This window comes from Channa argus, chromosome 4 (genome assembly GCF_033026475.1).
Source record: "Channa argus isolate prfri chromosome 4, Channa argus male v1.0, whole genome shotgun sequence".
NCBI lineage: Eukaryota > Metazoa > Chordata > Actinopteri > Anabantiformes > Channidae > Channa > Channa argus.
The window spans coordinates 6,774,552-6,797,981 of record NC_090200.1 but is presented as its reverse complement, the minus strand read 5'-3'; the positions used below and the strand labels follow the sequence as shown (position 1 = coordinate 6,797,981).

General features: G+C 39.7%; 2 protein-coding genes across 3 annotated transcripts; both read left to right on the top strand.

The window, feature by feature from the left end:
• Window positions 1–366: 366 nt before the first annotated feature.
• Window positions 367–9,660, top strand: cbsa (cystathionine beta-synthase a). Of its 2 annotated transcripts, XM_067502642.1 has the most exons (16): window positions 367–518; window positions 3,298–3,586; window positions 3,679–3,785; window positions 4,018–4,152; window positions 4,254–4,333; window positions 4,631–4,696; window positions 5,638–5,842; window positions 5,969–6,060; window positions 6,192–6,317; window positions 6,414–6,498; window positions 6,627–6,732; window positions 7,001–7,078; window positions 7,175–7,309; window positions 7,393–7,501; window positions 7,807–7,891; window positions 8,875–9,660. In XM_067502642.1, the coding sequence occupies exons 2-16, from the start codon at window positions 3,306–3,308 to the stop codon at window positions 9,003–9,005; spliced, it is 1,821 nt and encodes a 606-aa protein (XP_067358743.1). In that variant the 5' UTR covers window positions 367–518; window positions 3,298–3,305; the 3' UTR covers window positions 9,006–9,660. The 2 variants fall into 2 exon arrangements, with proteins under 2 accessions (XP_067358743.1, XP_067358744.1); XM_067502643.1 differs by lacking the exon at window positions 4,631–4,696 and having other exon boundaries at window positions 368–518.
• Window positions 9,661–10,641: 981 nt separating this feature from the next.
• Window positions 10,642–23,270, top strand: LOC137126154 (titin homolog). Its single transcript, XM_067502639.1, has 10 exons — window positions 10,642–10,810; window positions 12,412–12,557; window positions 13,914–13,995; window positions 14,253–14,388; window positions 15,012–15,214; window positions 15,372–15,508; window positions 15,644–15,785; window positions 15,905–16,186; window positions 16,310–21,569; window positions 21,956–23,270. The coding sequence occupies exons 1-10, from the start codon at window positions 10,685–10,687 to the stop codon at window positions 21,964–21,966; spliced, it is 6,525 nt and encodes a 2,174-aa protein (XP_067358740.1). The 5' UTR covers window positions 10,642–10,684; the 3' UTR covers window positions 21,967–23,270.
• The last annotated feature ends 160 nt before the right edge of the window (window positions 23,271–23,430 follow it).

The window sequence follows — 23,430 nt, the reverse complement described above, 5'->3', positions numbered from 1 at the left end:
TAATAGAAGCATGGCAGCTATTAAAAAAATATGCCAACAAAGATTTTATTTAAAAAGACAGCTAATCCAAAACCTCTGGGATGCTGACATCCTATCCTGAGAAACTTAAAAATCTTATTAAAATGACCTTAGTACATTATAAAGAACGACTTTTCCACATTATATTATCATTTTAATAACTACTCGTGGGAAGTTGTCAAGCTGTCACATGCGCCACAGTACATGCACTGCGTGTTTGGTCAATAAAAGGTAAACAGTGCAGTCAAGTTGAACTCCCAAAATCCTTATTGAGAAATCTCTGCTGTGATTGGTGGAGCCGTTGAGTCAGCCGCCCCCGCCGCAGCCAATAGGGGAGCGTTCTAAAAACACATCCCTCCTCTGTGGGTGAGAATTTGTCGTCATGAAAACCGGTTTGTGTGTCGGAAGTTGGCCAATGCACGGGGTTGTTCAGGGTGAGCGTCAGTTTCGGAGTCCTCTCTGACTATTTACACGTTTTCTCTGCACATTGAAATTATCAGGTGAGTGGAAATAGATATATAGGTTGGAAAACGTATAATGCCGGTACATAGAAATGCGTTTTAATTTATTATTAATTAATTATTGGTGCCAACTGCGTAAACGCTGATATGATGCAATACTTTCACTGCGTAGATCAGATTTTTATTGGATGTCTTCAAGCTGATTTAACACCTCACAGTATGTTCACGCATATGTTTTACTGAAAGTGGTCTTAATTTATGTAATTGTCCTTCTTTCATTCCTGTTGTTATTTTTATATATATATATATATATATATATATATATATATATATATATATATATATATATATATATATATATATATATATATATATATATATATAAAATCAAGCATTCAATCAGGGCTGAATCGTATTTATTAGCAATTTATTTTTTTATTTTATTTGTCAGACCACATGTCGAAGTGTCCCTGTTCAAGACACTGAACCCCGAAATGCCCTTTCTCATCCCCAGCCGTGCAGTGCCGGTCCCAAGCCCGGTAGGAATTGGGGAGGGTATCCCGCGTAAAAACTGTGCAAAATCTAAAAAAATAGTCGGTCCAGATTTTAGTCGCTAAAAAAAAAAAAAACCGGAAAACTGGGAAAAAAAGATCCCTTGCCTTGTGCACAAGGTTGCATCATCCAATGTTTTATCTCAGCAAGGTGTGATACATTATGCAAATATTCAAATTAATACAAATAAATGAAGAATATCAGCAAATTATCAACCCTTTGTTTGAAAGATGCTCGAAGGGATTATAAAATTTGTAGTTTCATCTAAGTTCTCACAACATTCAATCAGAAAAGCTGCATACATGGTGACTTGCAGACAAGCGCAAGAGTCAGAATTTGGCTTCTCGAACATATGGCAACATTTTGGGTGCAAATTTCTGCTGGTTTAAATTGTGATTCTCCAGGGAGCATTCCTGCTGTTCACATTTGGCCCAGCATTTGTTATGGCTGAGTGAATATCTATAGCCCACTGTTGTGGCCAGCTGATACTTTGGTTGTGTTAGTTGCTGGAGGAGCAGGCAGTTTTTAAATGTTTAGATTAATAAAAAGAGTTTCTGTACAGAGATGGAATAAATGAGATTAGGAATGATTTTAAGCGGATAATCAAGTCTGATAAGGTAAGAATATTACAAGGAATGTTCATAACTTGGGTTTGATGTTGCCAGACTGGGATCAGGTGATTTTTGTCTTTTATGTATTCAGTGTGTTGGGTAATTGGGGATTTAGTTCTTGGCTTAAGTGTAGCTTATTAAACAAAAATCGAAGGTGCTCTTCATTAAATCCTCTTGCAAGCCTATTTTCTTGCTTTAGGCCCTGGGCTCAAAGCCACAGGTGTTCTCACAGAGGATCACATTGCCTCGTTGAACCCAGCAAGGCGACCACACACACACCACCTAGTCTTCCTCCCATTTACCACAGCAATCGAGGGTGGTTTAACTTTAATAGCTAGTATGACTAATAGTGGTGACAAAGGTCTGCGCCAAGAATTCAATGTGGCTAACACCTCGAACTCACAAAAGATACGTGGGCTACTACTTTAACAGTGAAAAACCATAAAAGTTAGAAATCATGAAAGTATACATTTATTCTGGTTTTTAGTTTGGAGTGATTGCTGTTTTTGTCAGACATCTTTGTGTACAGAGTATTTTATGCAGCGGTGCGTGAGCAATTTCAAAGCAGTATATCTCGGTCCAGTTTACACTCCATTGCATAGATGTTTGCTTAAGAAGATCTTTATCTCGCTCTGCGGACATCTCCTGAACTCATAGTGGGGTCAGAGAGGGGCCCCTGTTTTAAAAGCAGGCCCCAGTGTGTGCACTGCGCATTAGTGAAGGTCCATGCACGGCCACTTGAGCTGAAAGGTGGAGAATCTTAATGGGTGTAGGTTTTGAGCAGGCCGCTGAAGGATTAGGAGGTATCAGATAGCAGGTTTTGTTGCCTTAAAATGTGAAACGCTCTCTCGTCAAACAAATTGAAGCTGCAGGGCAACATCTAGAAGTTATTTTATGTAGCAGTTAATCTTTTTCTATTTTTTATTTATTTTTTTGACAAATCGGTAAATGTTTGGTTTATAAATTGTTAGAAGATGGGGAAAAAAACTGCAAATCATTAGATTATAGCACATCGTTGTTCAGTCCTCATTGTCTGGTTCAAGGGAATAATTTTTTATATTGTGTATTATTTTATTAATTTAGTTTAAACCGATTGATCACCTACTATCCCTGTTTGATGTCAGGTTTAAGATTTAGCCTAGCGTTTGTAACTTGTGCCCTTATGCTCTTAAATCTTAAATCATGACTCAGCATACTTTCATTGTCCTAAAATACACTCCCCACTGGTTTCTATAGAAGTCTAAAGTCATTGTTTCCTGTAATGAGTGGCTGATGCAACTTTGACTAAAGCTTAATCAGCCTGCCCTACATGCAGCTCCCCGATATCCCTCTTCTGCTTTCAGGGTGCCATTACAGCGGAACATGTCTTCTCATCATGACTGTTAAAATTTTAGTTTTTTAAAAAGTGTAGGATTTAATCTGTGTATGAAAACAAAGGGTGGAGACAGAAACAGGAGACTGTGTTGCCAAAGATCCTGTTTAACCATGATAAAGCATTATTTGAAGGTGTTGGTGACTTTGCATTAATGAAAGGAAAGTGTTCTGTTTTGTGCTACTAAATCAATGTAGTTATAAATAAGTAGAACGTGAGATGTGTCTGTAGGAGAATAACGTCCCTGATATTTGCAAAAACCCTTTTTCCTTTGTTTTCGCAGGTTAAGTCATGCCTTCAGTTCCCTCGACCAAAGACGCCGTCAAGTGCCCGCACTCTGCCAAGTTGCACAATCACTCCAATGGAGAAGCCAAACTTTGTGAGGGATCCTTCCCACTGAAGGGGGTTGAGAAGGCGGTGGCAGAGCACACAGAGGAAGCCAGTAGTACCATTCAGATCGACGCAAACACCGCTTCTCCGGAGAGGAAATGGATCCGGCCCGACCTTCCCAGCCACTGCACATGGACGCTGGGAGCCTCGAAAGCAGACTCTCCTCATACACAAGTTCCAAGGTTAGTCTGACAGTCACAAGTGTCATTGCGTCTGGGTACACAGACACTAACACCTCTTGGATGAAACAAGTTCTCCCACTTTGTACTTCCAGAACAGCTGTTCCAACCATTCTCCCAAACATCCTGCTCAGAATCGGTGACACTCCCATGGTGCGCATCAACAAGATTCCAAGAGTGTTTGGACTCAAGTGCGAAATATGTGAGTCAACCAGCACTCAAGTCATGACCCGCTCACGTATAAAGCAGAAGCTGTGGCGGTTGGTAGAGTTTGACTCCTCTGACACCATGTAAACATACAGGTGTAAGGGTGAGATGTGTGTTGTGTGTTCATTTGGAAAAGGGGAGGACTGTGGATATTTCATTGGTCGTTTCCATCATCTCTTCACCACGTGGGTTTTAATGTAAACAATCGACCCATTGTCTGTTTGTAGTGGCAAAGTGTGAGTTCTTTAATGCTGGCGGCAGCGTGAAGGACAGAATCAGCCTGCGAATGGTGGAGGATGCTGAGAGAGCTGGAATCCTCAAGCCTGGAGACACCATCATAGAGCCCACATCTGGAAACACTGGTAATGACATTGCATGTGCGCCTGTGTCTGTGAACCCAAGTGTTGCACTGAGGGGAAAGGAATTTAAAGGTTAAAGGTTTGTGTGTGTTCGTGTAATGTAGGTATCGGATTGGCGCTGGCTGCGGCTGTTAAAGGCTACCGCTGCATTATAGTCATGCCAGAGAAAATGAGCATGGAGAAGGTAAGAAAACTATAACTCCACATCCCTCACGTGTGTTTTAAAATAAATTGATGCTATAGTGTTAGACAACTAAAGATGTGGCATATTTTATTAAATTATAACATGCAGTCTGTGATTTTACTTTTTTTTTCTTTTTTTTTTTTTTTTGTCTTTTTAGCAGTGTGATCGTTTACCTTCAAACAAATAGTGGGAAAACGCAGTATTTGGCCAGTCAAAAATCATTTTGAGATTTCAGTTTTCAACTAATAAAACCACTAAGCTGCTGACACATAGTGAAATGTATGTTTTGAAATTCAGTTTCAGAGAAGTGATGAACAACTGATTCTCAGCTTTTTTTTACCACTGGCAATTCCTGAGTGTGTTGTGAGTAAATTAAATAATTTCAGGGCTTTGTGGAGGGGCATGTAGCATACAAATAAAATACAATGTATTAAAAAGCACACCTGTCTCAGCTTCTGGCTTCTGGTGAGGTGGGTGTTGCAGGAGGTGGGTTTTGTCTGTTCCCCCTGAGTCGGGGGGAAACTCTGGGTTTTCAGTAACCAGCCTTTGAGTCATTTTTTCATTGAGTCAAACCTGCTTGCTAGAAGGTTTTCTTCAACAAATCCAGAATTTCCCTCTGTCCCCTCCCGTCCTGTAAGGTCTGATAGAATTCTTCATTTCCTTATTCATACAGTTCATATCGAAGCGCAGATCAGAACGAGTTTTAATTTTATTTATTACTTACTGTAAAACCGGTCTTTACCGTCATAGATCAGTCATTGTAAAATGTTGATCTGTACTTAAATTTAAAAACTTCTCAGCTCAGAAAAATATCTACTAAAGGAATATTCTGAAGGAATATCTACTGTCTAACACTGCAGCTGCACTGAAACATTTATCATATGTGAATCTATTTGTGAAACTTTAGAAACATGACATGATCTATGGAAAGAAATTTCTCATGTTGTAATTGATTGCTTTGCTGGACCATTATCATTTCCAACATATCATAATTATAATGGTTATTTTAAGAAGTTGGTTGTTAAAACTGTAAATACTATGTGTGGGGGGGATCGTAAATTACAGGAAAAACTTAAATTAACAGATCACTTTGTCCAGTTATTTCTTTTGTAACAAATCTGTCAGCGACATTTTCATTTATTGTGTTTGCCATGTTCTTTTGAATCAAAAGCGAAGTCAAATTTAGTTTTTTCATTACATTAATGGATTTCTCAAGACTTAACAGAATTATTTGATTTTAAAGTTTGAATTTTTGTTGTTCTTAATGTTTCCTACTAGAAACTTTTCTTTTTTTTCCTCAAAAGGTGGATGTTTTAAAAGCTCTCGGGGCAGAGATCGTTCGCACACCAACCAGCGCTCGGTTTGATTCACCAGAGTCCCATGTGGGTGTTGCCTGGCGCCTTAAGAACGAGATCCCAAATTCACACATCCTGGATCAGTACCGAAACCCCAGCAACCCATTGGCTCATTATGACACTACAGCTGAAGAGATCCTGGAGCAGTGTGATGGTACAATGATCTTTAACCCAAACTCTTGTCCCAAACATATTATATAAAAAAAATGGAAACTATAAACTAGGAACTAGCTCTTGTCCATCATACCTCTGATTTTTTTTTACTCTTTCCTCCCAACAGGTAAACTGGACATGCTAGTTGCAGGAGCAGGCACAGGGGGTACCATCACAGGAATCGCCCGCAAACTGAAGGAAAAATGCCCCAATGTCAAAGTAAGTCATGGCTGTTTTCTGAGTCTATATTTCTGTGACTAAAAGTCCTGAGGCTGTTGCAACTACTAACAACAAGTGGGCTAACTCTGCTGGGCTACTTGCTGTTCATACGTGATGTGTATTGTGTTCAGATTGTTGGTGTTGACCCAGAAGGCTCCATCCTGGCTGAGCCTGAGGAGCTTAACAAGACCGATAAAACCCAGTACGAGGTGGAGGGCATCGGGTACGACTTCATCCCCACCGTGCTTGACAGATCAGTGAGTTCAAATGGCTTTCGTTGATTTTGCTTTTTTTTCATGTGTTTCTCACTGATCCTGACTTAATGCTGTTTGTATGTATTTATTTATTTTCAGGTAATTGATACCTGGTACAAATCAAACGATGAGGAGTCCTTTAACATGTCTCGTATGCTGATCAGAGAGGAAGGCCTCCTGTGCGGTAAATGCTTCCTGCTAATATAGAACTCTGTGTGTGGGGGTGTGTGTGGGGGTGTGTGTGTGTGTGTGTGTGTGTGTGTGTGTGGGGGTGTGGGTGAAATCTGAGTCACGTTTCTGTTTGTTCAACAGGGGGAAGTTCTGGGACAGCCATGGCTGCTGCAATGCATGTCGCCAAAGAGCTGAAGGAGGGCCAGCGCTGCGTGGTTATCCTGCCCGACTCCATTCGCAACTACATGTGAGAATCCCCTCATTTCTAATGGCTAGAAGATTTTTTTTTTTTTTCCCTAAAAGTGAGAACATTTTGAAGTTAATGGTTTTTGAGCTACTTGGTGTCAGTTTCTTGGGAAATAAGGACAGTGTGTTATTACGTTGTTAGTAATTTTTCTTAGATCAGTACTTCTGAATGGAGTGAAGTTTGGTCGCATCACTGAGAGATAGATAGATCTCACTTTAGGAGATGTGGGCCCTTCACGTGATGAAAATCTTTATTTCTCACCCTCAAGGTCCAAGTTCCTGTGTGACAAGTGGATGGTTGAGAAGGGCTTTTTGAGGGAGGAGGACCTCATTGTGAACAAACCATGGTATGTGTAGTAAAAGTTGTTTGTCGTCTTTTTTTTTTTTTTGTAGCTCCACCTATGTTGTTGTGCAACCCCTTCCTATCTTTCTCTGCCCTCCAGGTGGTGGAATCTGAACGTGCAAGGTTTGAACATGTCAGCTCCCCTCACCGTCCTGCCAAGTGTCAGCTGTCAGAAAACCATTAAGATCCTCAAGGAGAAGGGTTTTGACCAGGCACCTGTGGTGGATCAGGCAGGGTGAGTATCCTGCAATGAAAGGATAAAAGTGAAATACATGCATAGCTGGAATCTTTAACCTCTGTGTGTGTACTTGTGTGCAGGTTGATCCTGGGCATGGTGACTCTCGGCAACATATTAAGCTCTATCTTGGCGGGGAAAATCAAGCTGTCAGACCCAGTCAGCAAAGTGCTCTACAAGCAGTTCAAACAGGTGAGACGCTGTGTTCGAAGAAAATTACTAAAGTGTGAAAGTGATGCTCTCTCGATGTTTTATTAATGGTTTATGATTGGTAAATTAAATCCAGTTGGCTGATAGCAGTAGCCAATGACGCAAGTGACTTTAAGGGTGGAACCTCAAGTGAAAGGGTGGCTGCTGGCTGGACAAGAGAGTTTTTTGTAAAGCAGGGTGTGAAGCAAGACTGAGTTACTAACAAATGTTATATATAATTATACTGTTGAATTGGTTGACTACTTCTCTTGTATTCCCTAACAAAACATATATATTTTCATCCTTAGATCCGTCTCACTGATAACTTGGGAAAGTTATCTCGCATTCTGGAGACGGACCACTTTGCCTTGGTTGTACATGAACAGATCCAATGTACGTAAAGCTTAATATTACAAACAGGCACACACGCGTCGTCAGTTTGTATTTTTCTTGGTTTCAGTTATTTCTTCAGCTGAAACTTCCTCCAGTGGAGTTCATACTCCTATAACTTCAGCGCCCCCATGTGTTTCACTTTAAATGTTACATCTTCTGTTTAGGACCCATGTTGAGTTCAGCCATAAATCAGTCAATTGGTGTCTTTATTAAAAAAAATTAGACTTTACATACATGTGCAGGGTGAATGTCGCTATTCAAGGACCCACTATTGAAACCGTGGTCACACAAAACTGCATTAATAAGAAAACATTGTTCATTGTGCATAGTTGTCAAAGTCCAGGAGCAGAGCGAGCATCTCGGAGAGGAGTGGATTTTGGAGAAGGATTGTAAAGCAGAATCTGAAAGAGAAAGCAGCTCACAGCTGCTTGTTTGTCTTCTATCTAGTTTCACTCATAAACCAGGGTTGTGTTTACATGGGCACAAAAACAAAAAAAAAATCAAAAGTACAAATTCTTCAACACAGTTACATGATCAAATAAAACACATAAAAAAATCCTAGCTGAGGAAGACTTGAAATAGGAAATAGGCAAACATAACTGCAGCTATGATGCTTTAATAAAAGCAGTGAAAATTAATAATTATTAATTATTATTCATTCCCACAACAGGCAACTTGGTTTGAAAATTTCTCAATAAAATCTCTGCATTCCATTTGCCCAGCACAAAAATGAGCATTTAGAGTAGTTGTCAAAGAGAGAGATATTTCCCTCAGAAGTTGTTGGACCCCATACCAGAGCTGAAAGAGTGAATATTTGAATAAAATGTGCTGGATGTTTACAAAATCGTAGCTGAAGCTTCTTTTTTTTATTTCTATTTTTTGTGAATCAGTATATATCTTAGTACCCTTTTTAAAGTAGTAGTATTTATCTGGAGGGAAAAACTGTTTAGTTTCTTACTCTTTGTTCTCTATTCCTATACCAGACTTGACAGACGGCTCTTCCAGTCTGAAGCAGATGGTTTTTGGGGTGGTGACAGCCGTTGACCTGCTGAACTTCGTCACAGGGCGGGAAAGGAGAGAGCGTTCCATGTCAGAGTCTACTGATGAAATGTGACTGGCAGACTGAAAAACCCAGTCCACAACACCATACTTCGAAGAAATGCATGAAACACGGCTTTGATAAATGTCTCAAAAATGGGAAGAAAAGTCAAGTTTGTGTTTAAAAATAACTTTTCCCCACTTAAAAAATATTGATCCTTTTTTAAGTGTTTGAACTTGAATCTTAAGGTATATTGCCACTTTAGTGACATTATTTGAAGCAACTAATTATTACTTGGCATATCTTGTAGTGTTTAAAACTATTTTTTTGTTTTGGGGGGGGGGGTTGTAATTTGTTGCTTTTTGTTTTGTATCAGTCTCTTAATGTTCTCTTTTTTTTTCTGTAGACTTACATGATTGTTTCACTGTGGCCTTGTATCAGTCCTTAGAAATAGGAATTGTACAAAAGCTACATCTCATCAGATGCGTTTTTGTATATAAGCATATTATTTTTCTAGGGTTGCTCACCCTTTGCTGCTTTTTCATTTGTGTGGAGTGTATTAATTTTTTTTTAACATTCATGTAGTATTATTTCCCTCTCCTGTCTCAGCACAGTGCCTACGACGGAACTGTAAAATTGTCTTGAGCAATATATGGTAGCTGTGTCTGAGGGAGACATCTCTGCATAATATTTCTTTAATGGTTGTGTATAATTAAAGTCTTAAACTGTTTCTGTAGTTACTTGTTTTCACTTAAAGAATGGTAAAGTATTGGGTTGGGAAGCAGAAGGCCGCAGGGTATTCAGAAGGTGCCTATCTGATGACCCTGTAGACTTGCCTGCATTCTCACACTTGCATACAGCAGATACAAAGCAGGGTCATGCTCCCAACTATCTGCCCCCAGGTTGAGATTACAAAGCAGCTTAATGTGTTGTGTCCAAAGAATGTTAGATTGACGCTAGAGAATGATGTCTCCCATCATGGGGCCAAGCAGCTTTATGTTGGCATGGCCTGATACCCCTCTTTGGGGTTTGAAATATAAGTCAAAAACTTAACAATAAGATGCCTACAAATCAGTGGCACTTAAATGTAAAAATAAATAAATAAATCCCCTTTGGTATTTCAATTCAAGTGTTTCAATTTCAATTTAGTTTATTAAAGTGGTACTACATGTTGAATATTTAAAAGCACACAATGCCCCTTTTACTATAGAATTGAGTTTATGTCGCACATATGGGTAAAAAAAACAATGCGTTTAAGATTATAAGGCATATTCATTACAGAGTTAAACACAGCCATTTGACAGTGTAATTTGTCTAATAATGTTTTAAATATGTCAAAAACGAGTAAAATGTTACAAATTTATATGATTTGCAAGTACGAGTTCAAGTATTTTCCAACAGCTGATGAATCACTTACAATTAGCTTCATTAATGAGTTTTCCAAGTTTTTACAATGGGACGTGACCGCAAATATTAACAATTAACGCACTTTGTTTGTGTCTGCCATGTGGTTTGAGGCGCCTGTAATGTTCTGCTCCTAACACCGTGTTCAATACATGGTCAGCGGAGTAGCTATAATAACAAAGGAATCCACAGCCCGCCCCGCAATAGCTCCATGTTCTGTGTTCTGGTGTAGCAAAGAAGCGAACCCCTTTACGTTAGCAGTAGCCAATCAGCGCTGTCAATGCAAATCGTTGACTGTGGCGATGTATGTGTTGTGTGGTAGCTGCTACGAGCCAGGCTTGACAGGCAGTATGGCGGAGGAGGGCAGAACGTACGAGTTAGAGGGGCTAGAAAACCAGTTGCAGAGTTTGTTAAGCCGCTATTCAGATGATGGACTGCGAGCCGATAGTAAAACATTCTGTTCTGACTTTCGTAAGGTAGGAGCCAAAGCTGAAGTTGGTGACAGGCTTGTTGTCAAAGACGGGAGCATTTAGCAGACTCCCCTCCCCCAGAACTGCTCGTTATACGGCTAGCATTAGCAGTCAGGTTCGTTAGCATCTAGCCAACGAGCTGCAGCCGCTTTGAAAACAAATATATGTCCATAACGCCTTTTGAACATTATGCCTTATAACCTAGGCTAGGATTCATGCGGCGCCACCGTAGCATCTGATATTTTATATTACTGGAGTATTTTCATTCTAGGCTTTTTTAAGCAATATTTTTTCACCGCACAGCTAGCAAGCTAACTGGATTTAGCGTTATATCCAGCTCCCCCAGTTAGCTAGCTCCGTAAGCTAGCATAGTTAGTACGGTGAATGTTTACTAAACTAAGCTGTCGACTGGGCAACTTTTGCCGACAGACAACACCTTTAAAAAAGTAACTTAATTAGTGGGGAAATGATCTGATGCTAGCTAAGTTAGTCTCTAATCAGTGATTGACATGTATTCTGATGTCAGCATTATAAAGCAAGTCCAGGTGCGAGACTTGGCTTAATGACCTGTGATAACCTTAACAACAATTGGAAATGTAACTGTAGATGTACTGTAGGTATAATAGATAACAAAATTACCCGCATTAATCGGATTCCTCACATACTAAAGGATTTGTAGTGCTATAACGTTTGAGACAAATAATATGTCAGTGCATCTAATGGAGTAGTGTATTTAAATTGAAATTGTTGAGGCACATTTCATTTTCGACAGTCACCGAGCAGCGATAATTAATGACCTTGCCTAATTACTAACCTAGTGAGGTAGTGTAATTTGCTGTTTTCTGTTGCCCAATACAGAATAATAATTCTTATCTTGGCACTGGGCTATTGGTATGCCATTTAAACTTTACATACAGTGTTTTAATGAAGCTTTTGAATAAAAACGTTTATTAGGCACGCAAAAATATAAATTCATGAACTGATGTGAGAAGGGAGTGTGTTTCATTTGGGTTTTCAACCTAGAAAGCTGCAAAACCTTATTCGTGTGTTGCTTCCTAACATGCTGCCATTTTATTTAGTATGACACTAGATGTACTGACTGAGAATAGAGAGGAGAATAACACTGTTTGTGTTGACAGCTAACATTCACAGGATTTCAGTTGTGCACAAGAGGTGATGCCTTGGCTCTTTTCCATTAGAGGGCAGTATGACAACATTAAATGAGATGGAGCTTGAAGTATTGTGTTAAGCGGCACTAAATCTAACCTTTTTGACTATTATTGAGTTATGTAATTGGACCTCATTCATGCACAATAAGTATCTTGACTTAACAACATAAGAACAAAGGTGGATCCCCCATTGGGATTGCTTCCAAGTTTTAGTTGTTGTAAATGAGTTGTGTGTAAGAGAATAATAGCAATCATTTTTTGCATTTTTTTCCTTACTAAACTGTCATTTGACTATGGTTATCCATTATGTCTCTGACAGTTCATTAATCGTTGCAAAACACTGCCCAATGTGAACAGACAGAGCCTTTCAGTCTACCTACAACTGCAGTCAAAACATCTAATATTGGCTCATCTTTGTTTTGCCTTTTCTCTATGCAGATTGTGGAGGAGCATGCCTCTCACTGGCAGGTGCCACTGCCTCAGCTCAGGATCCTTGAGATAGCTCTCATTTATTTTGCTCGAGCCTCCATCTTCTTCACATCAAACTGTGATCATGTGCTCCACACACTCAGTAGCCTGGCCTTGTAAGTACACAGTCCTCTCAATAAGTTGATTTCAGTCACCACTGATTTAAGTTACTGATGCTATGATTGTTTACTGTATTTATTTTTTCATTTGAGACAACAATGACTAAGTCAGATTTTGCAAATGGCGCCTAAAGGTGTAATTTAGAACAGTTGACAAATTGTCATTTTTTTTTCTTCTTCTTGTGCTTTTTATACATATTTCAGTTTGTAAAGCGGCAGACATTAGTGCCATTAGTGTTGTTGTCCATCCAACTCAATGTAGCAACGTTAGCAACATGGTGTCAACATAATGTCATTTGCAAGCAACATATGGTGTTCAGTCACATAAACTATCGCATAAATGTGCAGTGACAGATATGATCATTTAACTTGTGATGAGACAACACCTTTATAGACAGGTTTATGAATTTTGCACTACGTGGTAGCAGCATAGTGGGCTACTGACAGAAATGCAGTCTGTAAGATCTCTAAGGCTGCCACAGTCTCTTGAGTCTCGTCCTTTTTAATGTGGGCTGAGCAATAAATATGTTAAACTTCTAAAGCAATGCTTCAGAATTGCATCTTGATTATTTTAAATACGAAGGCTGCATACAGCCAGTTTAGTAAGAAATATTTTGAACACACAATGCGTTATTGTCTAATGGATTCAGGTGGCAGAAATATTGTTAAAAGGCCTTTCTTGAGTACTGCTTCTTAACAACCCAAAATTTATCATAATGTGGATAATTGCTTAGATCTTTTTTGTTTTTGTTTTTAAGAACAATTTCACTTTTCCATAATAGAGAGAGTAGTCTGGATATATATTTTAATGATTTTGGCTCCTGCTTTGAATGGATTCACTGTCAAAGTTTAAAATTGGCATAATTGTGATGATTCAATTAAATTCTTTATTGTCCTTCAGGGAGCTGGCCTTGCACTATATGCCTTTAGAAAAAACACACATAAAATATTAGTTGGCACCTACAAAAGGAAAAAAACACATAAGACATGATTAAATAAGGAAAGTGATTGATTGATGTATTTGTTGACCCCCCATGAAGTAGTCAGTGGAAAACTTTGATGGAATTGAAAGTTGATTGTGTTTGCTGGTTTACACAAGCACATCTATAAACCACAAAAGCCCCTGTTATGCTGCCAGCTGTTAATCCTACTTCATGAACCCTCTGTCCTGGGTTCACCAGGGATCCAAACAGCTTCCCAGTTAACTGTATTATCTTTTTATTACGCATCCACACAAATTACATATTTTTTGTTAGTTGGGCTTATAGATCCAACGTAGAGAAAAGGATTACATTGTACAAAATGTAGATTTGTTTTTTAGGATAGAAAAAACACTTTTTAATCTCATCACAGGAGTGTTTTTGAGTTGCTGCTGTTCTTTGACCAGAAGGACTTCGGTCAGGAGCCACTGAAACACTTCGTTGCTACATTCCAGGTGAGAAGCAAGTGCAGAAAATTCACCTTACATTTACTATACATTTTGTTTTTGTTTATAAATTACAGGTTAGAAACCTAAGGACCTCATTTTATATTTCATAGTGGTTTTTCCTTTAACAAGTTTAAATAACCTTAAACTGTTCAGGCAGTTATTGTAGCACAGGCTGTTGGAGATTCTGAAATTCATTTAATTTTCAGTAGTACTATTACAAATCTTTTTTTTTTTTCCTTCCACTTTTCTGGCCAATATTTTAGGAATGTCATTTGGTCCTCGCAAGGCATCAGAATGTTCACTTACTTCAGGTGGAGCATTTGGTTCAGGATGGTGGGCCTTGGGCCAGCATGGCCTTACAGGCAATCCTCAGTGAGTCCACTTTACCTCAGAATGAAGGTACATTGAACGTTCATTTTATGCCTTGTATTATTTCACCTACTGTATGTCACACTGGGTTTAACCATGAAGTCTTGTACATTGAATGCACATCTAAATCATTTCATGACACACTGACTGCTCAGCCATGGCAGCTGCAGATAATTGTTAGCCTTTTCTGTCAGCTATTTGTCACAGTTTTTTGTTTTTGTTCGTTTTGTTTATTTAACCTTGTCTCAGAAAAATATTACAGAACAATTACAGAAAATTTAAGTTTATCATGTTTAAATATTGTCAGAGTGTTAAAAACTTGATCAGCCTTGTGTCAGATATTTTCTTAGACAAAAGATACATTTTCATGTAATTTTCTTCTCATAAAAAATCACAAACAAGATTCCACTTTAGATTATGTGAAAATAGCTAAACCTGTCAGGTATGACATAAACAGTATGCACTGATGGTGTGTAAAATGGGCGTCAGTTTATTTTTTCTGGCACATGTGCAGTCGTTGCATTGGCAGTGCAGTCTGTACTGACTCAAATGTTTGGATGCATGCAAATATATGCACTTTATTTTTAAGCTTATTTTTCCACTGGTATTATCAAAGTAAACTAAAACTCTCCTCTGGCTTGGCCTTCTCTTAGTGGATGATTGCATCAGCTCTGAGGTGCCAGTGTTCTTTGAGCTGCGGGTACGCTACCTTTTATCCTGTGAAAGGATCAGTGAGGCTATGGCCCTGGCTAAGTGTTGTGCTCGGCATCCCACGGCAGGACAATACTTGTTCTTCCTCCAGGTCTACCTCACATGGCTATACAAAAATTCACAGCACGATCGCCTACTGAAAGAGGTGGGTGGTGTGACTGTACGAGGAAGAGTAGTGTGTCTTTCAGTCAGATTGAGAGAATTGTTGCTTCAGTATGTTGTACTAGCTACTACACAACCATAGCAAAATATACACATGAGAACTACTTTGGGCAAAAACTAACTCTCTCAGTATTTTTCAGGTGGCTGACCTTAATGGCAACGATGCAGTTCACATTATCTGTAGTTTGGAGTGTGAGGAAGAAGATGATTTATTACTAGCTCTAAGCAGAGCCTTTCTCTCTCAGCAGCTTCGTAGGGGAGACACGTACTATTTGTGGTAAGTACATTTCTAAATAAGTAATGTAATAAGACATCCTTTTAAAATGTCATCTGAGCCAGGTAAAATTCATAGGACCCAAGTTTTAATGCATTAAGAACAATTATTATATCTGTTTTGTTTTTTGTTTTTCAGCGATCTTGTCTTCATTTGGAGTAAACTTCATAGTCGGTTGAAAACATCCAAGCAAACTCTACTTGAGGAAAGTCATCAGCTGATGTTGTCTGCCACCAATGTCAACTCAATCTTCCCATTCATCAGAGCCATACTGCAAGAGGTGAAATAAAGTTGGAAAATAGTTTTTAAAAGATTATATTGTATTGTAATTTGATTTGTTATGATATTAAAATTGGTTTCTGTATTGAATTGAATAGTCTTTGGTTTGTATTTTATTAGCTGGGTGAAGATGGTGTCCAGTTCTGCGTGGAGCTTTGTGCTAGTGCCCTGGAGTCTTGCCTTCCCTGTGATTTGGTCACCAAATCTTTAATCTACAAAACCATTGCTGGCCTGCTGCCCAATGACCTAGAGGTTTCCCGGGCGTGTGCTCTTCTTGTCTTCTTCCTGGAACGCACTTTTGAGGCCTACAAAATGGTGTACCTTCTCTACATGCATCCTGATCAAGAGTATCATGTGGACTACAGCCCCATTAGAAATCACGTTCGCTTTGAGACACTACAGGTAAAGCAGGTTTCTGAGAAGACTCTGTGACATTCTCAGTTCAAAAAAGCTGAAAATAATACATGGTACATTTAACTTTATTTTTTGTGGTACTAAAACACTTGGTTTTCTATCTCTACTCAGGTGTTGAAGAAGGATCTCTGTTTTGACCCGGAGTTTTGGAACCTCTTTACTTTGCGGACTAATTGTTTAAAACTTATGAATGAGAAGGTTGTTAGTGCTGCCCATGAAGAGATCATGGAGGACAAATGGATTTCTAACTATTGCACCAAAGAGCCTGCTTCCCAATCAAGCACATTACTTTGTCCCAAAGGAAGTAAAGGGGCACTTCAACCAGCAGCAAAAAAGCGGCATCATAAAGAGGTTACTGACACTGCATCCAAAAGACTCAAGGTCGGCCCCGGCAAAACACAGCTAAATGCTGATCAAGCTCTAAAGAAGAAAGGTAAACAAAGTTCACGGCCTCTGAAAGAAGCATCATCTAAACCCTTGAGGCGATCATTTTGGCAGCTGGACAGAATTCAGGACAATGGAGCTATGGCATATGGGGAACATAGACGCACCACACGACTTTCAGAGAAGAATCCACCAAAACGGAGGATTAGAAAACCCAAGTGGCTTCTGGAAGACTCAGGAACTCTTGAAGCGAATAATGTTTCTCCACGGATCAAAAAGCATGGTTTGAAACATCAAAAGTACCATCCATCCTCTGTTATAAAGAGGGCTGAACCTGGCCAGATCAAGAACAATGTAAAACACAAACCATCATTGAATTCTCATTTAAAGGCAAGTGAAAACAACAAGCCACAGAGAGGATTTTCTTTGGACTCTCCAAAACCATCTACCCCTCCACAAGTAATTCTTGAGCTCTCCCTACCAGACAATGAACTAATGGGTACATTTACTGAAGACACTTGCAACAGACAGCGAGGGTTCCCTCAAGTGCTTCTTTATAAACCTACAGTGAAGCTTCCTGCCACATCGCAACCTGTGAAGACTGTGCATCGCAGAGAGGTCGTTCTTAGAGCACGGGATGCAAGTATGTTTGTACTACAGTTGCACTGTTATGCTCGGCGACAGAAAGGAAAAGGTAAAGGGTTGAATATTCAGGCATCTGTATCAACAATCACACGCTCTTCTGTGCAGGGAAGTCCTCCTAAAGAACCACCAAGAGAGCTTGGCGAAAAGCAAGCCACTGAGATTAAAGGTGGGATTACCTCTGAGACACCAGTAGAAGGGGACATTGGAGAGTCCCCAGTTTTTGAAAAAGGCCTACAAGCTCAAACTACAAAAGCAGTCCCACAAAAGACGTCTTCAGCAGGAGATGTCTCAGAAAACTCTACTGCTAATATGAAAATTACCATTGCATCACATACTTCTTTAGCAGCATCTGAAGTCACAGAGGTTCCAATGTTGAATAAACTCGCACAAGCACAAACAGTAGCTTCAGTGTTAGAGTTCTGTGTAGAGCCTGCTGTTGAAATGAAAGTCACTATTGCCTCACAAACTGCAACAGTGGCTAAAGTGACCCAATCCCCAGATTTAGAAAAAGTTCCAGCTTTAGAAGATGTTTCAAAAATCACAGTTTCACCCAAAGTTTTACAGACCACAACTTCAGACGAAAATCAGATTGTAGTTACAGATGAAATCTCTCCAATATCCAGTATGGCCAGTATTTCAAACATAGGATCTTCAGATGCTGGGTCATCTCAGTCCCAAGATGATGTTCTTAGTGAGGGTAACCAAGAATCCTGCAACAGCACTGACCAGGGAATTGTTACAGAGGCTTCACCAAAGTACTCTAGAGGACATGTGCCTTGTGAAAATGATATAAGCCCTGGAGAAAGTGTGGTGACACTAAGTAAAGTATCAGAGATGCAGGGTACTTGTACACATACAGACCAGGACAGTACAAATCAAACATCTGCTCTGGCATTAGTAACAGAGATGGTTACTGAACTTGCACATGAGGGACCTGCTCAAGTTTTTGAGAGTAACGAACGGCAAGCTCTAGAGAAAATTAACTGCAGGGACTCAATTGCTGGACATAAACCTAAAGTACCTCACAAAACATTGAGTAGCTCCAGTTGTTCTGTACCAGAGCAAGAGGCTTCCACATTTGCTGATGTTCATAGAAAGAAAGGGAATGGGAGAACTCAGAATATTGGTCCAGAAACCCCGGGAAACAGCGAGCCCATGGAAACGCCACCAGAATCAGAAGAATCCAAGTTGGAGTTCTCTTGTACTTTTTGTGACAAGGTCTTTAAGGGAAGTCGTGTTGTAGCACATGCGATGTTCCATTATCGTAAAGATGAGTGCATGTTCTGTGGGACAGTTTTCAAAGATGACCTCCTGGCCATGATGCACCTGTCTGATCATTTAGAAAAGCTAAAGAAAAGCAAAGAGACAGTTTCGACACCTAAAACCTCTAAACCTGAAGCCCCAGAAATGTGTTGTGGTCGTCGTAGTGGGAGACTAAAAAAATCTGACTTCTGTCCTAAATCATTAAGCCTTGCAGATTCACATCCATCTGAATCCAGGAAGTTGCGATCTAATGACAAGCCTGTGGATGGTCAGTTTTTACAAGAAAAGAAACCACATACATTAAAACACCTTAATAGTAAACCTCTTGTTAGTAAGGTAAATGGACATTTTGGCAAAAAGAAAGAACTTCGGCATGTTGACACAAAGCAAAAGCTTCTCAAAGCAAAGAAAGAATTGGAAGACAAGCAGTCACGGCAGGAAACCTCCCAAACAAGAAATGGGTCTGAGTTGCCAGAAAACCATGACGTAGAGATGGATTCTTCATCTTCATCTTCAGCTCAGGTAGACAATGAAGATAAAATGGAGACAGAATCTCTGCAGCATCTGAAATCTGCCAAAAAACAAAATTGTAAAGATGCTGAGGACGATCATGTGGAGACGCAAGGAAAGGTTTGTTGTCCTGTGAATGGATGTACTTGGTTTACAGACCTTGCAAAAAACCGTGTTGCGCTCCTATACCATGCTCTTGAAGACCACCATGGTGAGGTCCAACCTTTAGAACTGGCGTTCCGTGTTGGAAATAGTAGATGTAGTATTTGCATGAGGGTTTTGTGGAGTTTTGAACATTTCCTGCACCATGTTGAAAGGCACAGACAATATCCACGGCATCCTTGCCTTCATCAGGGCTGTAATGCCAGGTTCAAAACCGGAATGGAAATGAGACGTCACGCAAGGAGACACAGTCCACTGCAGGCAGTGTGCTGCGTCCCTGGTTGCTCTCAACTATTTATTTGTCTCTGGGCGTTGAACCTTCATGAAAGAGAGCATTATGCTTCCAAATCTATTAAACCTGAAAAGAGCACAAACGTACAAACGCATGATAAACACAGCAACGCGGAAACTGGGAAGAAACATCAAAATCACAAGTCAAAAGATGCTAATACTACAGCGGCTGTAAATCAGACTGAAAGAAAACATAAGGCTCCTGTTCCTACACCTCTGAAGCAGAATTTGAAAGGAAGAACTGATGCAAAGGAATCAAACGTTTTAAACAATTTCTCAAAGAAAGATGCTTCAGCACAGTCTACTGTTCCTAATCTGAGATCAAGGCAAAAGTTAAGAAGGGTAAATACAACTCTAGTAGTTCACAAAGTTGTCTCATCATCACTGTTAAAACACCACAAAGTGAGACACAAGTTCAAGAAAAAGCTGGTCAAAGTAAAAGTAAAAGGTCCTAAAAAAAGAGGGCGTCCTCCAAAATCCAATAAATCTGTGGGCGATGAAACGACTACTGCTGGTCAAAACCACGACACCATTAAAGACAAAACTGCTCTACAGAAAACTCAGCTTGCAAGCAACCATAAAACAGAGTCCTCCAGTGTGAGAAAAGAAGAAGAAAAACAGAATCCTGTAGACAAAGCTACTGAAACTTTAATTGATGAATCAAAGTCAAACAAATCACTAGTCAAGCAGGTCAAGAAAAATCACATTCAACAAAAAGGGGTTTCAAAAAATAACTACACAGCTGTTTTAAAGGCTAACAGTCAGTCAGTCACTGCCACCTCAGCTCACAACATGAAGAAACTGCATAAAGTGAAGAAACGCTTCCCCTCTAAAGACAACAGTAGGCAAACTGCTTCTTCATCCTCCAGCAAGTCAAAGAAGCACAAGGTTGCAAGTGGCAAAGCCAACACAAATGTGATCGAGAAAAAAGATCTCAAAGAATCAGAGTTGGGCTTGAAAAAGCCTAGCAAGTCGAAATTTGTTGTTGAGCTTAAAGCAACAGAAGCAATTGTAGAAAGTACTGATGAGGAGGGAAAAGCAAAAACGGAAAACGTGGACTCGGCACCGAAAAACCCAGATATTCACATGTCTGCTATTTCAACTAACAGTGTAAATAAGCAAAGTACACCACCCTCTGCTTCTGAAGAGAAAACGCAGAGAATAACAACCGAGGAACAGCCAAAGAAATCCCACATTCCAATAAAAGGACGGACAGAAAAAACTCAAACTGCTTCTTCAGACTCAGGCAAGGCAGCGAGGAAGCACAAAAACACTGATAAAGAAGGGGACAAAGGAAGAGGTGGGGGAAAACAGGCACGCAAAAACAACAAATCTGTCACAAAAAAGATAAAGGGAAAATCTGAAGTCCAACAACAGATTGAGGCCAATGCAAAATTGGTAAAAAAGTTGAATAAGCTAGAAACTGCATCGGAACAGGCCTCAGATACAACACCTGACAGTGCCGATCGCTCCCTGCCTGCCGTTTCCAACAGCTTGAACGAAAAGACTTGTACACCTGCGCCTTTGAATGCAGACAGCACACAGAAGCAAACAAAAGAGAAGAAATTGAAGAAAACTAATATTAAAAAAGCCTCTGACCCCAACAAAGCAAATCAGAAGCGCAAGAACATTAATATAGAACGTAACACAAAAGTAGTCGAGTCAAATTGCCAAGTCCAACCGCTGACTGAGGTCCAAGTAGACGTGGAGGAGACCTCAGTAGGTGAAGAGACAAAAACCTTTTCTGAAACGCTGCAATCATCAAGTAGCAGCCCTGGTTACTCTTTAGTCGTAAATGGACAAGCCGAAAAGGAAGTGAAATCTACAGTGCGTATGGACATTCTTGCCAAGTATAGTAGGAGGCCATACATGCGTCTTCCTCCCACAGCATACCTTGATGAAAAGTACATCACGATGCCAAAACGAAGGAAGGAGATATCATTTTTCCAATGTTCTCAGAAAAGTTCCCCCCCAGAGCAGGCCAGTGTTACTACAGCTCTGCAGAGACAACGATGTGCCAATTGTTTTGCTACCTTCAACAGTGCTGAGGAGCTGCAGAGCCATCTCGAGCTGCAGAAGTGTTCAAACCTCTTTGGGTTTGATTCTGATGATGAGGGTGAGTCTGAAGCCTTTATTAGACAAAAGTGCCACAACAGCATGTTTGGACATTTAAACTACGGTATTGGTTTAAATACCAGATAACCTTGACACAACACAAGCCATTGAAAACCCCTGTATGTATAAGCAGGCATCCCTGTAACTTGTGCTTGAAGCATGTATTAGCTTAGCAACAGGAAAGCTAAAAAAAAGGTTTGCAACACTGTAGGAAAGCCGTTACTGTCTTTTTCTTTTTTTTTTCCTTCAAAATTGTGTTGAGGGGAAGAATCATGGTATTGTCTTATTCAGGCCAATGTAATGATAAATATTGTAAGCACATAGGTGAACTTGTGGAACTGTATTGTTGTGTACTGGAGTTATTAATGAGTTGCTTTTCTGTTTTAGGCAATAGCTGAGTCAAAGTAGACTGACATTTTGGATAATAGACTGACCTGGGGACTAGCACGGACCCTGGATGGATCGTACCTCAACAGATCATTATTTTGAGTGAAAGACTTAATGCTTCAGGAGTCATCACTGGAAGAGATTGAGAACTCAAAGGCATTACTTGACTTTTGCTGCAGCATGTGTTTGCAAGGCCCAGGAGGGTCAGAACACATGAAATAGCCCATCAATAAAAAGACTACTTAACTGAATCCCAGTCAGACTGTAGAACAGCTAGTACTGAAGTGCCTGCTCTGGAACTGCCGTGCTGTTTCCAGCTGCTTCACCTGGTATGGAGATTAAGCATTGTGGCTTAAAAACTGGACTCTTGAAAGCTGTGAAAAAAATAAATTGATGCTAGACCACAAGGCCGCGTCTGCTATCACTAGGACACATTTCCCACATCAGTAAGCCATAAAATTACACATCTTGCTTTTTGCACTCCTAACTTTTTTTTCTGCTTAAGCTCTCACAGTAAAGGGGATTGTACAGTGAAGTAAGCATGTAAACATGCTGATTTAACACCTTGAGGACACAAAAATGTAGACTAAGTCTATACTTTGAAAGTTGTAAGATTGCTGTAACAGATTCTTCTTGGGGAAGTTTTTATATATGTAATTATTGTTTAAATACTAATTGTATTTCTTAAACACAGTTCCCCATTGGGGTGGAATAGTTCTTTGCTGCTCGTCCTGATCATGACTAACCAGTAGGTGTCAGTATGCACCAGTCTTGAGCAGCCACATTTCTACAGTCACAGTTGCTCCACTGCATTTATCACTGTATGCACTCAAGGAATGGCTTCACTTCCAATGGCATTCATCAAGCTATATTTCTTTCAGCAATAACACCAACCCTAACTCTGCCAGTTTCCCACTAATATTTAGCTGGATTCTGCCACTGATTCATGTTCTGTCTAGGCTATTGTTTGCTTTTAGTGGAGCACTTGATGATTGACATTTTCTCAGTAGAATGAAAACTTTCCATATTTATTTTTATTGAGCTGTCAAGACCATGAAACCATTGTGATTTCTCTTTTAGGATTAGTTTTCTCTGTCAGGATTCCTTAAGAGAAACACAATGTGATCATCATAAACCACAGTTTTAACCATTACTATGAGGCCGCAACCGTCTTTAATGGACAGCAGCAGGTTATATTTGTTTTATATTTTATCTTTTGTAAATATTTGAAGAGTTTCTGCAGCTTATTATATAAGGGGGTGTTGGAGGTGGGTTTATATTTTGTTCTTGAAGAAAAATAAAATTTTAAAATGGTCTCTGTTGTTGGCTTCATAATACCCAGAAGAGAGAATATTTTCTTTACGAAGATGAGCAGTTTATTACAAAGGTAAATAATAGATATGTCAGTGCACTGGCAACCAATAAGACAGGACTGTCAAACAGTAGGCTGCAGATGAAGAGAGAGAGTATTAAAT

What these genes read in the sequence shown, in the direction of transcription:
- cbsa (XM_067502642.1), top strand. Translation starts at nt 3,306, where the DNA reads ATGCCTTCAGTTCCCTCGACCAAAGACGCCGTCAAGTGCCCGCACTCT. An exon ending in GATCCTGGAGCAGTGTGATG is followed by an intron (nt 5,843 to 5,968) that starts GTACAATGATCT and finishes TCCTCCCAACAG; the next exon opens with GTAAACTGGACATGCTAGTT. An exon ending in CTCATTGTGAACAAACCATG is followed by an intron (nt 7,079 to 7,174) that starts GTATGTGTAGTA and finishes TCTGCCCTCCAG; the next exon opens with GTGGTGGAATCTGAACGTGC.
- LOC137126154 (XM_067502639.1), top strand. Translation starts at nt 10,685, where the DNA reads ATGGCGGAGGAGGGCAGAACGTACGAGTTAGAGGGGCTAGAAAACCAG. An exon ending in CACTTTACCTCAGAATGAAG is followed by an intron (nt 14,389 to 15,011) that starts GTACATTGAACG and finishes GCCTTCTCTTAG; the next exon opens with TGGATGATTGCATCAGCTCT. An exon ending in GGAGACACGTACTATTTGTG is followed by an intron (nt 15,509 to 15,643) that starts GTAAGTACATTT and finishes TTTGTTTTTCAG; the next exon opens with CGATCTTGTCTTCATTTGGA.